Consider the following 14,901-nt stretch of genomic DNA (forward strand, 5'->3'; position numbering starts at 1 on the left):
AACCTTAGTGAGAAGCAAGAGAAGTTGCTGAACTGACCTCACTTATGTCATTGTGGCAATGAATTTTCCTGAAAGAACATTTTAACTTGTGTGCTTCAGTAACATATTTTAAGTCTTAACTATCTGAGACAGAACTGAACTTCAAAATCTCTTTAGGACTACATTGTTAGGTTTAAGAGGCACTGGAAGCAGAAAGAAGAAACAAGGGCATGTACAATAAATTCAGCCCTTAAAATGAAGCTGAATTCCCTGAAGGATGGAAGAAGTAAGACAACTGAGAAGTAATCTCTCTGTGTAATATTTGCTTATGTTAACACTTCATATGTAGCTTATACCACAGATCATAGAATCAATAGAATTTGTGTTGAAAAGGACCTTAAAAATTATCTGTTTCCAAGCCCTCTACTGTGGGCAGAACACCTTCCACTAGACCAGGTCATTCAGGGCCCAGCCATCCTGGCCTTGAATATTTCCAGAGATGGGGCAGCCACAGCTTCTCTGGGCTTGCAGTGCCTCACCATTCTCACAGGGAAGGATTTCTACATAAGATCTAATCTAAACCTGTCTCTGACGGTTTGTAGCCATTCTCCCTTGTTCTACTACTCCTTAACTCCTTCTCTAGCTAGCTCCCTTAGGCACTGGAAGAAGCTTTAAGGTCTCTCTGGAGCCTTTTCTTCTCCAGGCTGAACAACTCCAGCTCTCTCTTCCTGTCTTCACAGGAGAGGTGCTCTAGCCCTCTGAGCACCTTCACGGCCCTCCTCTGGCTCACTCCAACAAACCCATACATTTCACATTTACTAGTGTTTGCTCTTTCAGATGTTTGACAGGAAAACAGGGGAACCAGAAAAAAAATGATTCTGGACAGTACAAAAATACAGTGAGCAATATGTATACTCAAGTTAATAGAGCAAACCAGTGTGTCACTATTTTTTCAAGCCCTTGATAAAATATATTCTTGCTCTTCACATTGTCTTTTTTGAGACAGCTGTGCTAATCCAGTAGATTCCCCTCGGCATTCACAGAGCATCCTACACATGCACTAACCTCCAGCACGGGCTGCAGCTCAGCACAAGCAGCTTCCCACTAGGGGGGGATCCAGGGCTGGATTTGGGTGAGGAATAAGGCCAGCAAGCCAGCAGCTAACTTCAAGTCATAAATATTTAAAGCTCTGATCAAAAGGTTTTGTAGGAGTTATATGATCTCATTCATGCCCAGAAAGATGTCTGACTCCCAACAGCTTTAATTCTTTCTGTGGCCATGTCATCACTAGGGACAAAAGGGGAATGCAACACACTGATAGATTTGGCCAAAACTGGCTTCCAGACTTTTGGCTCATTTGGTTAACATGAAACAGAACTAGAAAAAGCAATGGCTGTACACTGAGACGTGACACACTGGAGAGTTTGGTGCTTGCTCCTACCTAACTACCAGATGAGTGCAAACGATGAACTCAGGCTTGGAGTTCCACTGGTGGTAGGTGATGTAGTAGTGTGTCTGCAGCCATATCCACTGCTGCCCTTTGGTCAGGAACCGATAGTAGCAGGATTTGCCTTTTCCAAACTGCATCACTGTTGAACAAAAAGAGAAACAATTTATAGCAAACAGGCATTTTATGGTGCAAAGGTGATCTAATCACCATTCAGTCCCACACCCCTGGGCAGTGCTAAAATGGTTCTTGAGTTTTAGAAACAAGACAGATGATACATAACCATGCACTCAGCTTTTGTTTGGGGTCATTCCTGCTGACTTTCAGGAGAGCCCTGTGCTAGTTTGAGATTTCTCTTATAACTGATATAACTATATAACTAGCTACATTCTTATAACTTATGGGCTCTCTGAAATAAGCATAAAAAACATTAATTAAATAAATTATTTGCCTTTCATAAGAACATGAAAATGCATTTCAAAGACTGAAGATGTGAAGTAAGAATCCTAAAAATGGCATAAAGCAACAAGATTGTGGAGTTTTAACTGAGGGGTTTCTTCTAAGACCTGGCCTACTCCAACCTGGTTTGTATTATCAGGCTATGTCCAGAAAAATTCCAGGTGCTGTAATACAACTGGAAAATAGTGAGGGGAACCAGTGTCCTTGTTTCCTTTGGACAAAACACTCTCCTTTCAAGCAGAGATACAGACTGTGTCCCCAACATGAAAGCTGTAAGTAATGTTTCTTAGCAAAATACCTGATTACCTAGATGCATTTTACAAAGTATGTAGTTATTTTTCATTGCAGTGCTTGGCAATGCAAAACCACCACAGGGCACACATAACTCTGTCTCAGTATCTCAGTCTGAAATGCACCCAATAAAATGGAAAAATCTGGGTCTTGGGGATAAAGCATCTCACAGCTGGTAGGAACTGCACACTGATTAAGAGTAGACCACACCTGCAGACATCTTCTGCCCTTCCTCATGTTAGCTCCAGCCCTCAGCAGGACACAGTTCCTCAGCATTGCGCTGCACTGACATGGAAATCATGTGAGTTGCCCTTTTGCCCTGGCTCTGACAGGCCACACTATTTCTCCTTCATGAAAATAAACTTCATGGACCTTCTTTGGTGTTCACACATTAGCCTGAACTTGACTCTTCTGCTTTGTTGTTTTCCTTTCAGGTTGACCAAATATGAGCCATCTTCACCCACAGGGAAACAGCGTTTAGTACTTTTGTATGTAAAACAATTCTGAATCTCCAGAAGCATTTTAGTAATGAGTAAGTGAGGTTCACAACACCTAATTGCACAGGCAGATGATCCAAATGATGCTCTCAAAAGATGTTTTGGTGAGCTGAGCCTCCTGGCTAACTCCAGAGCCCAGGGGAATGGCAAGACCCCACGAACTGTGACAAATCAACAGAACTCACAGGGCAGAGGGGGGATAATTCTGACTCCCAATCTTTTAATCTCATTTTACTCTGAGACAACCTGTGCTCAAACAAGGTATCTGCCAATGTAGGAAACTTGCACAAAGTTCCTGATCTGAGAGAATTCTCAAGATTTCAACCTCCTAGGTAATTGTCAGCTGTGACAGTCTGCCATGGAAAGGGAGAGTTCCCTCATGTTCCCAAAGAAATCTTCTGCAATGACAGCAAAAGGTTTTGCACAAGTGACAAAAGAGATCAGACACATTGCAGAGGCAGGGCAACTTACAGTGTTCATGGCACCTAGCAAGAAGCTCCAGGTCATCTGCGTGGTAGTAATCATACCCTGATGTTCCCAGAACCTCAAAGGGTAAATATCCTATAATAGGTGGAGCCCTAGAAAGAAAGCAAAGGGCAAGGAGTGAGCACAAAACTTGACACTTTGACAACCTGGCAGATAAGCTGTGATACCAGCAACAAACACCATCGTTCACTTGGCAGGGAAATCTGGAGTGGATTTTCTTATACGCAGTGATGCATTCTCATACACAAACAAAAAACCGACAGCAAGGGAGAGGTAAAAATTGAGAAAATGAAAAGGTGTGTGTTTACTGTTTCACAGCCTATTCATTATGTGGGTGTAGAGAAAGGCATGTACATATGTGAGTGACTCAATTCATTAAGGATGCTTGTGAGACACAGCTTGAGAAATGCTATGGCTGATCCTGCACATAACAACTTGGAGCCAGAGTAAAATTATCCAGGTTGGATGTAAGTGTCATCTGGGTAGTAACTGTAGAAGAGAGAGTAAGTGGGAAGCTGCAGTGTGTGTCACGACCAGCTTGGGAAAAACTAATTGCTCCCCTGGAAAAGCTTGGGAAACTGTAGCAACAAAACTTTCTGTGCTGGTAGTACAGATAGCAATGGGCATGGGCTGATTTAGGGCTGATTTAGCTTTGTTGGTAGAGAAGGAACTGATGAAGTGTTTAGATAGGCATGTTGCAATGACTTACCTCACTATTCTGTTATCAAGTCTAGATTCTCCTTTTTCTAGGCAAAACATGAAATATTTTTAAAGCAGGTATCCTAACACAGCCTTCACTGGAGCCTGATAGCTTATGATTACAAAACAACACTGAAATGTGGGGAGAAAAGCACTGTTTTTGTCTCTGCTCCCTGTACCAGCACATCACTCTCCATCTCCCAGTGCTCAGGTACACTCCTGCCCCAAGCACTCAGCGAGGCAGGACCTGTGCTAATGTGGCTGCAGGATGTGCTGATCATGTTCACCTGCCAGTTCAGTGTGCTCCTCAGGAACAGGGCAAAATGGTAAATAACTCAAAATGGGGCAGGCTGAAGGCAATGGTGCCCATCAAACCTGCCTCTCCTGCTGCCCCTCTCCTGGTCAGCTGAGTGCTTGTAAGGAAGAAGGCCATAAGTGGCCAAGACTATGAGGAAAAAGTTATTTCAGTGGTTTGGATGTATCAGTCCTGAGTTTCTTGGTTATTACTGTGTGAAATTCTCTCTTGGCTGAGCCACCCAGCTCCACATTTTTCCTTTTGAGAGACACAGTGGCCATAGGTTATTCAGCCACAGAGAGCCCAGGCAGGTCTATAACCTCCCTCCTCCCCACAGCTGTGGGCAGTCTGGCACCAAGAAATGGGGGGAGAAGGACAATCTGCTAAACAGCAGTTCCAGGAGGAGCAAGGTGTGAGCAGGAGCTCCCGAGTCCCAGCACAAGGGGTTAGCTGGGAGAGCCATGCCTCCACTTGACAGCAAATCCTTTGGAACAGAATGTGCTGAGCACACGGGGGTCTCTGTCACAATACAGCTTCATTTATTTAAGTAACTTTTCATAGCACTCTGTTCCTTTTCCTCATGTGACCCAGATTTCTGTTAGTGATGATAATATGTGTATTTATTAAAGTGTCCTTGCTGTGTCTTTGGCAGAATGCATCACTGTTTCTCCTATTTTTAATGTCATACTCATATTCAAGACAATAGTGTCTTTCAGATGCACATCAGATAAACATTTAAGCTGATCAGGAAAGTATTATGCTTTCCTGAATATCACCAGAGTTCTTCATAAGAGAAAGCAACCACAAAATGCATCTGTCATTTAACAGGAGATGCCTTGTGGAGCAATTTAAAAGTGTCTTGTTAGCTTAAGTTCTAGCCCTGAGATCTGCAACTTGCTGTGCAAATGGGAATGCACAGTCTTTAGAGTGCCTTTTGGGTGCAGTCTTTTAATAAATGAAGGGAAAATAAGAACAGTGCCACAGTGAAGAAGAGAAACAGATAATTTTCTAAGCCGATGGGTTTCTCTTCCTCTACACATATTTACATATATACCCAGAAAACAGATTTTTTCCATTTTTCTCATGCTTATCCGGATCTATGGAATGTTTTTATTGCATCTGTCTTTACTCTGATTTGAATTGTGATCATGACAGCAAAGGTCCTGATTCCTGCTTCTGCTGGGTACCCTCTGTCCCTCAGTGTCAGGCAGCCTGTGGTGATGCAAATCAGCAAGAAACAGCAACATTTTCCAGTGCCCTGCAGATTGTACTGGAGAGAGCTTGGAATCAGTGATTAAATGAGACAACTCCCACGATCTCCTGCTCTTTCTTGGGTCTGAGCTCACTGCTTGCATGTGGATCTGTCACAAACTCTGCCTCAGCATCATCTTTATTTCCTCTCAGTAGCAATGCTACACTGATATCCTCTCTGGGATATCAGTGGGACTGGAGTGCCTGCAAGCACCCAGCACAGAGATTCCCCTCTGAGTCACAACCCAGGTACATCAAAAAACTCTTTGACAAGTTTCAAAGTAGCTCCTACTCACCTTTTTCACAGGAGCTGCTGGGACACAGCCCTGTGGAAAAGCAGCTCACTTCATCAGCAACGTGAGGGGCTTAGGGCTCTTTTGCAAATCTTAACATTAATCAGCTGATTCTAAAAAGGTGCATTATCAGGCAGGCCAATTAAAGTCTAACAAAGCCACTCCAGCAAGATCTCATCTCAATTAATAATTATCTGACTGTCCTAAACCACACACAATCAACTGTAGGGCTGTCACAGGGTCAGTTCCTCCTCGCTTCAAGGCATGATGTGAGGCAGACATCTTGTGTTCTATATAAATGAAAGTTATTACTCATTTGTATTTGCTCTCTCTTTTTCTTGCTCTAAATGTGGAGATGGTATTTAGATTTTTTTTCTCATCAATATTTTTTTCCTTAGAGCCTTATTAACTAGTCTTCTGTTTTTAGTAATGACTACCTTTGCACAGCTCACAAGGGGAGAGATAATGAAGAGGGCAGGATTTTGCTTATGCACATATGCCAAATACAGAGAAGTAAGAGAGTGAATAAAACCCTCCAGCTTCTTTTGAAGAAAATTAATCCTGAATTAAGCAGCTTAATAAACTGGTTCCAGTCTGTTTCATTCACCAAGCTGAATTCCAGCCCACCACACTGTATCATCAAAAACTAATCTACAATTTAATAATAAAACCCACTGGTTTTTATTTTGTTTTTAGAAATTCTGTCATTTCTCAAGGTGAAAAGTTGAAAGATTGTTGACACAGCAAAAGATTTAGGATTCCTGGAAGCTGCAGTTGAAGAACAAAGGAGCTAAACCAATATGGGAAACGTATTAGGACCCACACTGCTCACTTTCAATGACTTATTATCTTGGCTAGGAGATAAATATTCTTCTAGACATTTTCCATGTTTCTTACTTGCCTAAAATATGGAAAATAGTGAAGCATTTAAGGATGCCTAAGAGCTAAGTTCAGAGTATTGCTACTTACTAAATTGCATGTAATTAGAACTATTCCATTTGGGATCTCAGGCAATAGGTACACAAAGTTTTCTATTTTTAAACTACAGTTTATTTATTCTTCAGGGACTAAACCCAAATATCTTACCTGTGGTCCAAGAATAAAAACTTCCATTCTAAACTATGCCTTGATGTAAATTCTTCACATGGCTCTTCAACGTTGCAAAGCTCCTGCAAAATAGTAGATACATTTAGACATTTAATTCTATGAAATGACAAAAGTGCCTGCTATCAAAACCTAGCATGCATCTTTTTGCTATAATAAACCATAGCAAAACACAGTGCTTTTAAAGCACTTGACTTATTTTTCTCTAAGGAATGTGTAAGACTTGATTTACAGATGCATGAACTGATGAAAAATGCTGAATAGTTTACCTTGAGCTGAATTTCAGAGCTAGGATAAATAGTCAAAGAGTCTCGTCTTGCACTCTCCAGGCAAAATTCCCCAGCTTTTTGCAAATACTGGTATTTGAATATGGATGACAGCTCCAAGTCCAGCCTCTACCTGAGCTGGCTAATGCCCCCTTGAGCAAGCGGCACCGAGGGCTGTTATCCCTGCACCAGTGCCACGGGACATTTACAGCCCAGCAGGAAGAGGCCAGGACACAAATTTTCAGTGTTTGAAGATGCAGATGACTTCCTTACACAAAGGAGTGGTGGATGCACGTCTTTGAAGGCTGCAAATTCCCAAGTGGTGTAAGCTGGTCACCTTGTCCTGGAGCTTCCCAGGCTGCCCCCTCCAAGACACCCCATCACAAAACCACCTCTTCTCAAAAGCAGCTCCAGCTTTATACCTTATCTTTCCAAAATACAGACTTATGTCATCTCCCACTCCCAGCCACAGCCACGTCCTCTCTCCTCTCCTCTCCCTGTGCTGCTGTCCCTGCTGCCAGCCCGGGCTGACCTTCAGGAACTGCGGCGTGACCAGACGAACAGTCGCGACCAGGCAGATCTGCTCCTCCGTGGCTGACCTGAAAGCCCGTGCAATAGCTGACTCAAAGCCATTACAGGAGGGTGTAGGCACTGCAAACAACCAGAGAAGTGATTTAAGAAGAGGAAGGAGAGGTTTCTTCTCATGTTAAGGCAGGTACAGTGACTGAAGAAACCCAAGCAACAAACTCCTCCAGCCCAGAGGGTGATGCCACACTGATGTTATTTAAAGCACGACCCTTTAGGCTCCAAGCTACACAGCTGTATCCACCTACCCATGGCTTGCAGGGGAGCTTTGTAAGACAGCTCGGAGCAGCTCACAGTGTGCAGCTGCAGTCTCCTTGTCAATCTTTCTCCAGGCCAACATTTGCAAGATTCAGGATTTTACAAGCACCTCAAAGTACTTAATCTCTGTAAAGTGTCACTTCACTGCCACGAGTGAAATAGAATACCATATATTTCTGGCTATTTGAATAAGTAGGCTGCTTTACAATTGGCAGTGGGTTAAACAGAGGCATTTTCAGTCTAGTATCAGCTTTAGGCACAACATACAGAAGAGTGTACTCTTCTGATCAACAGATTCCCCACCACTTTTGTATGAAAAATATATCCAATGTATGCACAGCTCATTCCATCCCTGACAATTATGGGGCATTTTCAGCAGAAACAGAGCCTTTAAGATACTACAGATCAAGACAATTTAAAGGAGAGAGGTGGAGAGACAAAGGTAGGCTGGAACAGTAACTTACCATGAGTAAAATATTTAAAATCCACTACAAATTTCACATATTCATACATCAGGGGTTCATTTGGATCTAAGCTGCCTCTTGCTAAATGACAACAAAACTCTATTTGTTTTTCTGCTGAAATGAGAGAAAGAGAGGGAGACACAGACAATGTTATTGGAAGTCTGCACTTTAGCTCTCTCACATATTTAATTTATCTACCAAGTGGTACCTGAGCACACCCTGCTGGGAAGCATCTGATACCCAGAAGTAAATATATAACTACTAGGAACAATTATCATGTTTCTTCTTGAGGAAATGTATTCTCACCCTTTTTTCCTGTCTTTGCAGTCACTCCAGTAAGCTGAGTGTGAAGCCCTGGCTGTACTGGTCAGCAGGATTTCCCCTGACTTCATGGACGCAGGATTTCATACAGAGCAGTTACATGGTATTGCAGAACTCTGCTCTGGCACTGCTCAGTCAGACCAAAGGGCACTGAACTCACCCTGAGCCCTTCCATTAACAGGGGAGGGCACTGTGCCAAGCTCTAATCCAGTTTTCTGTCCCAAGTCTGAACTCTATGGATTAGACCACATGGCCTTCAACCTGAGGGAAACTACCCCCAGGCAGAGCATCACCAGGCTGCTCAGAGCATCACCAGGCTGCTCAGAGCATCACCAGGCTGCTCAGAGCATCACCAGGCTGCTCAGAGCATCACCAGGCTGCTCAGAGCATCACCAGGCTGCTCAGCTCCCAGAATTGCTCAGTGGCCTTGCCAAACCCACTGGGAAAGGGGTGCAGGCTCAGCAAAGGCTTCATGAAACACAGGTGTTGGGAAGATGCTGCTGTCTGCTCTGGTCCTGAGGACATTTTCTGTGGGGAAGGGACATGGGACAGCAGCCAGCAGTACTGATCCAGACGGATTGTTCAGATAGGAAGGCTGTTGCTTAAGTTACATTGGGGCTTCTCTTGTGTCCTGAGACATGCAAGCTTCCTAAGGAATAATGGTTCTGCTAAAACTGTTTGGGATTTCTCCAAATTTTTTTCCCTTGAGCCCTCACTCCTTTCTCAGGGTTAGTCTAGTATCCCATCTGGGGAAAAGCATCTACTATCTAAGGGGCAAAGCAAATGGTAAAACAAAGACTGTCCTAACCAAAGAGCAAGTACTGGGAGCACATAGGAACATTAGAGATGTGATGCACTAAAACCCACAAATGCAGCAAAACAGAAGTGGCAGGCAAGAGCCAGCTGGAGAGCTCTGAGCAGACTTCCTGGGGAGCTGTTTACCTCTGGCAAACTTCTCTGAATGACAGACAAGAGTAGAGCTTACCATTTAGAAAATCAGCTGCAACAGGATCTGTCATGAGCACATGTGGAGAAAGGAGCTTGTACACCTCGCTCTGCTCCCCCTCAGGCAGAAAGTTCAATATATTTTGGTCCACCAAATCTGACTGATACAAAAGAATGCTTTGTCATGTTCAGCAGTACAGCCTGACACAACCACATGCCCTTTCCCCCTCAGCAGAGCACAGACACTGCCAGTCTTGTGTGGATGCCTACGACAAGGAAGCCCAGGCAATCTGCAGATGGATCTAGGGCAGAATGTAACCCTTAGACTATTTTACCCCAGGATTACTACCTATTTGCAAAAGGTTGATTGAGTCACAGATGCTGTCCTTCAGTTCAGACAGATACAGGCTGGAGAAGAAACCCTGGTACCCCAGCAATATAACATGATGAGAAGTGAAACATTTTTCTTTGAAAGCATGACACAGAAGAAGGGGAGTTCCTCCCTGCATCCTCCATTTATCTTTGAGGCTGAACATCTGGCAAAATCAGCTTACCTTCAGGTGATTCAGTGCTCATCAACCCACACATCCTGACTAAAGGGGTTCTACCAAAATGTCAGCACAGATTTGTTCTTTGCACACAGGACATTCAGGTAACTGCATGCTTGAGTTTTCCCTCATATAGGGCATCCTTGGTGCTTCATGCTTGGCACCAGATACAGAGAAAAATGATTTTGAGGGGCCAAGCTGAAATTTCTGCATCTGACAACTAACGAGTTTCTGGAAGTTCTCCTAGAAAACTCTGAGGCCACACATTTGTCACTAAAGACTATGGGCCCAAAGTAGAAAACCCCAATGTCATTCAAAGAGCATACATTAAGTTATGAAATAATATTTACATTATCTAAGAAGAGCTCCAGCATTTATTTCACAATCATAAGATTTTCCATTAACCTGGTGGGTCAGACACCTCCCAGACCTTTAGATGGATAGCCAAGAGATGAGCTATGAGCACAGTGATTTAGCATAGCTGGGTTTTTTTAAGCTAACTCATAGACCCTGGGAGAGAATCTGTTATTCACAGGAACTTGAGAAACTCCACAAGAGTTTCTTGGCTGACCTTCCACCCACAGTCAGTTCCCTCTTTGGTTGGACAAAACCAATCCCCAGCCCTGCACTGACTGATTTACACTAAGGAGGGGAATGAGCCTTCAGTGTAGTGCATGGGCAGAACTTACCGGTAAGTGTCCCAGCAGAGACGAAACACTGTCAGATACATAAATAATAATCCCATCAGTGGTAAGAGCAATGAGAAAGCCATCTAGTGCCTAATGATAATAGGCAGAAGAAAAAAAAAAAAGAAAAAAAAATCAAACCAGTATTATGCGATGGAAAAACTTAAATTATTTTAGACTCATTGATTCTTTAGTGATGCTTCTAACAGCTTAAACCTAGCAGAAATTAATCAAAGAAATTACATTCAATGTGGAAAAATAAAAATTACACATGCTGTCTAATTCAACAGTCTTTTTATATTCTTATTTTCTCATTCTCATTATTATTAAATTGACTTGTATTTTTCACACAGTGAGCATTTATTTAACATGAAGTGAGACAATGATGCTTAGAATTTCAACACCCACACAATCCTGCTGACTTCAGTCACTTCATTATGTGTTCTGAATTACACAATAGTTAACAAACTCGGTGTGTAAGGAGATGTCAGATATCATCGTGGCAAATACAGCTTTGTGGATGGATAGATGGATGGATAAGCAGAGACAGAAAAATTAAACAATGATGTATTTTTAGCAGTTTATGGACAATATGAAAAATATCTAAAGCCTTATTTATTTTGCTTAAAGCACTGATTTGTAAGGCTAGTGACAAAACAATTTTAAGGCTTATTTTGTTTCCCCTTTCTCATTTGCAGTGGTTTCTGTCCCAGAGTTAAACCTCTCTGTCCCTTTTAAGTCACTGCCTGTGCTTTTCCCCTTGGATGTTGTGTTCTCCCTATTCTTTACAATATCTCCTTGTACTGTTTACGCAGTATCTGTCCTTATTCTTCTCTAACATCGAGATCTGGGAGGTTTAATAGCTGGTGAGCACTGTGCACAAAGCCAGCTCTTCTGAAGACACTGTTAGGCTGCTCTGCAGCTTAGCTACAGGGAGTCAAAGATGCAGCATTCACCATCTCCCCCACCTCACTGCCAGACTCTGCCTTTGCTCAGACTGAGTCCTCTCTGGAAAAAACCCACTGATTTTAACCAAACTGTTCAATGGTCTACCAGAGTCTGGCAAGCCAGCAGTTATTAGAGGGTTTGCTCTCCCCCACCACTTCCAGTCTAAGGGGGGAATTTGTTTTGATTCAGCTGGAACAAGCTAGCTTGTTTGGCAAGAGAGATTCCCAGAAAGAACGAACAGACTTTTCCAGAGAGGTGAGTCATGACATCCTGATGAAAAGGAATAACTAAGGCACAGCAGCACCTCCCAGCTCAGCCCAGCATACACCCTTATTTTGGTGGGGCAAAGAGCAGCAGCTGCCCACGCAGGGCAGGAGATGTCCCCGCCAGAGGAGCGTGCAGCACAGACCCAGAGCCACATCCTTACGAGGGGAGAAATGGGGGTTTGGGGGATGTTTCTAGATCAGCAAAGCATTTTAGAGGTGGGAGTATAAGAGCTGGTTTCCTGAATGCACTTAAGGCAATTCAAGCAGAAGAGGCAGCACTCCCATGGAGAGGACAGCAGCACACAGGCAGCAGCTGCAGAGGCAGCACAGGCAGTGCTGCCTGCCTAATGGGATGTGGGAGGAACAGAGCTGCTCTGCTTTTTTCCAGGTCCTTTCAAGTTTTTCCTAAAACTGCCAGCTCTAGTGGCTCTTCTGAGAAAAGAAAATTCTTTTTCCTCTCTCACCAGGCCAAATCAGCCTTGACTCCCAAATGAAAAGCCATTTATTTTTAAGGGGAAGCAATCTTATTTTTAATTCTCTGTTTGAAAAGCATTTAGTACAACATTGGTCTCTGTCAGATGTATTGTATGTGCCAGCAGAGTAGAAATCATTAACATTGGGACCTACAGGTGAAAAAGAACTGTATATCCCTGAACTACTCCACTGAACTGATTATTTCTCAGTAATCTATTTAATTTCTTCTTACCTCTAACATCAACTGGGTGAACTCCTCGTTGCTAAGAAATGAAGGCTTCCAATCTTGTCTAATCTGACAGGCTTCTGTCTGTGCTGTGATTTCTTAAAGAGAAAATATCAAAAAAGCAACATGACTCATGCTACTTGAATTCTTTTTTCACTTTCAAGTAACACTAGATTTTTTTAAAGAGGCTGTGAGAGAAATCATCTTCTTATCATGCTTCACATAAAGGTTTCTTGCATGCAACAGTCATTTTCCATGCCATCATGATACAAATGCATTAGAAATCAAGAAAGGGAAATGGAGACATTTTAGGTAGCCTGAAGATAACCTTAAAAAATTAAGATCAATGGGTTAATTTTAGAGTAGTAGAGCATCCTTGTGAGCAAAGGGTGTCTGCAAGTCTGGAGCTGTTTCTTTCAACTCTGGAGCTGTTTCTTTCAACTCTGGAGCTGTTTCACAGCTGCTCTTGTGAGTGCCCAGGCAATCGGACAGGCTTATCTCCTAATCCAAGAGACCTGGGAAGATGGCATAGAATACTCTCTCCCTGAGTTTTGTAGCAGGTGCTGTTCTTCAGCTTTTCTTTTTGGGAGTGCACAGAGCAGGCCAGGGGATATGGAGGCCAGTGAGGGGAATGATGCATCCACAGTAGAAAGCACACAGCACTGCATCTTTTCAAATCTGTCTGTGTTTAACTGGGCAGCAATGTACTCAGCCCTGGCCCTTCTCCTGCCTTCTTCTGCCCCTCGCTCAGGCTCGTGTCCTCTCTGGGTGGCTGAGATGCTTGGAAAAAACAGTTTGTATTTTCTGAATGGAAACTGTCTGCTGGGCAGATGCAGGGCCAGCACCCTCCTTTCTGAACCACCACCCCAGTACCTTTCTGCTTCTGTAGGAAGTCGATGGTCCTCTGCAGTATTGTGGACTTGTCCATCTTGAGAGGGTGGCCGTGGCCCTGCAGCATCGTGCAAAGCTCCTTAATGAGGACATTGAACTGGTCCCTCCTCTTCTTCTCAGATTTGTTGCGTGATGCCCTGGGCGACAAAAACATAAATGTCACTAAGCAGAATAAAGGACCTACAGCACAAACCAGGGTGAGGTGATCTACCCTGCCCCACCAAAACACTTTAAATACAAGAGTCTAAACTCTGCTGGGAATGTTTATTTGTTTAAAATTGGGCTTGCACACGAAGATTTTGCTGGTACTTAGAACCTTGTAGCAAAACTAAACTCACCAGCAGCAAGGAGCACCTGGAGGTAACACATATTTGGGTTCATTTGGGAAAGATCATAGCCTTACATACATTTCAGCAGCAATTCCCACTGTTTCAAAAGCAGCGATAGGGAAGGTGTTATGGAAGAAATTCTTCCAGTAAGAGAAAAGTATGTTCATGCATATTGATGTTTTGCTCACTTAATTTTTATGAATTTTTGTTTTGCAGTTAGTACACACACATATAAATGTCAAAATGTGAAGGATTTCTCTGATTTACACTTGCAAAAGGAGCTTATCAAGAGACAGCACTGTGCAGAGGCAACTGAACTGCAGAATAAAATCTTGTATGTGGTCTTGAAAATCTACTGCTGTGATATATGAAATGGGAGTGTTACAGGTCTGGCTGCAGAACTACAACCAGTTTTCAGTTCACAAATCAAGAATATTTATTAGGCTTTCCCCCTCCATTAAAAACAATAAAGGAGAGAGCAAACCCATTTAGTTTCTTCCAAAGTGTTCTTTCCCAGGCTCGTATCTGAGATAACACTTTTCATATAACCTCTTCCAATAGTAATTAATTTGCTTTGCAAGTATATTCATGATGATACATGCTTCCTGAGATCTAGACTGAGGGTGGTATGCAGAAAGCATTTCCATTCATATTCAGGTTGGCATTTGGATGTTTTCAGATCCAGCACTCAAGTTCACAGCCATCTCTGTTTTGGCACTGGTGCACAATGACTAAACAGAACTGAGCCAAGTGCTTCTCTGACAGGAGATTAAGTCAGGCCTGTGCTAAAGCTAAGGGAACTCTACCCCAGGTGGGCAGAACTGCTTGATGCCAATAAAATCACAGGTCAGGAATCCTACTGCAAGACAATAAATAGCAATGGGAGAGCACAA

General features: G+C 43.0%; 1 protein-coding gene across 4 annotated transcripts in view; it reads right to left on the reverse strand.

Annotated features, from left to right (window-relative positions):
• Positions 1 to 14,901, reverse strand: part of PASD1 (PAS domain containing repressor 1) — a 52,746-nt gene that overhangs the window by 12,897 nt on the left and 24,948 nt on the right. For 2 of the 4 annotated variants that reach the window (XM_030272665.4, XM_030272666.4), the window contains exons 4-12: positions 13,662 to 13,816; positions 12,795 to 12,886; positions 10,878 to 10,967; positions 9,681 to 9,801; positions 8,375 to 8,488; positions 7,600 to 7,718; positions 6,784 to 6,866; positions 3,145 to 3,251; positions 1,421 to 1,568 (exon numbers count right to left, since the gene is read on the reverse strand). In XM_030272665.4, the coding sequence (XP_030128525.4) occupies positions 1,421 to 1,568; positions 3,145 to 3,251; positions 6,784 to 6,866; positions 7,600 to 7,718; positions 8,375 to 8,488; positions 9,681 to 9,801; positions 10,878 to 10,967; positions 12,795 to 12,886; positions 13,662 to 13,816 (1,029 nt within the window). Of the gene's footprint in view, positions 1 to 1,420; positions 1,569 to 3,144; positions 3,252 to 6,783; positions 6,867 to 7,599; positions 7,719 to 8,374; positions 8,489 to 9,680; positions 9,802 to 10,877; positions 10,968 to 12,794; positions 12,887 to 13,661; positions 13,817 to 14,901 lie in introns of those variants that run through there. The other 2 variants (XM_072929163.1, XM_030272669.4) reach the window with 2 other exon arrangements.

The sequence above is a fragment of the Taeniopygia guttata genome, chromosome 4A, assembly GCF_048771995.1.
Source record: "Taeniopygia guttata chromosome 4A, bTaeGut7.mat, whole genome shotgun sequence".
Lineage (NCBI taxonomy): Eukaryota > Metazoa > Chordata > Aves > Passeriformes > Estrildidae > Taeniopygia > Taeniopygia guttata.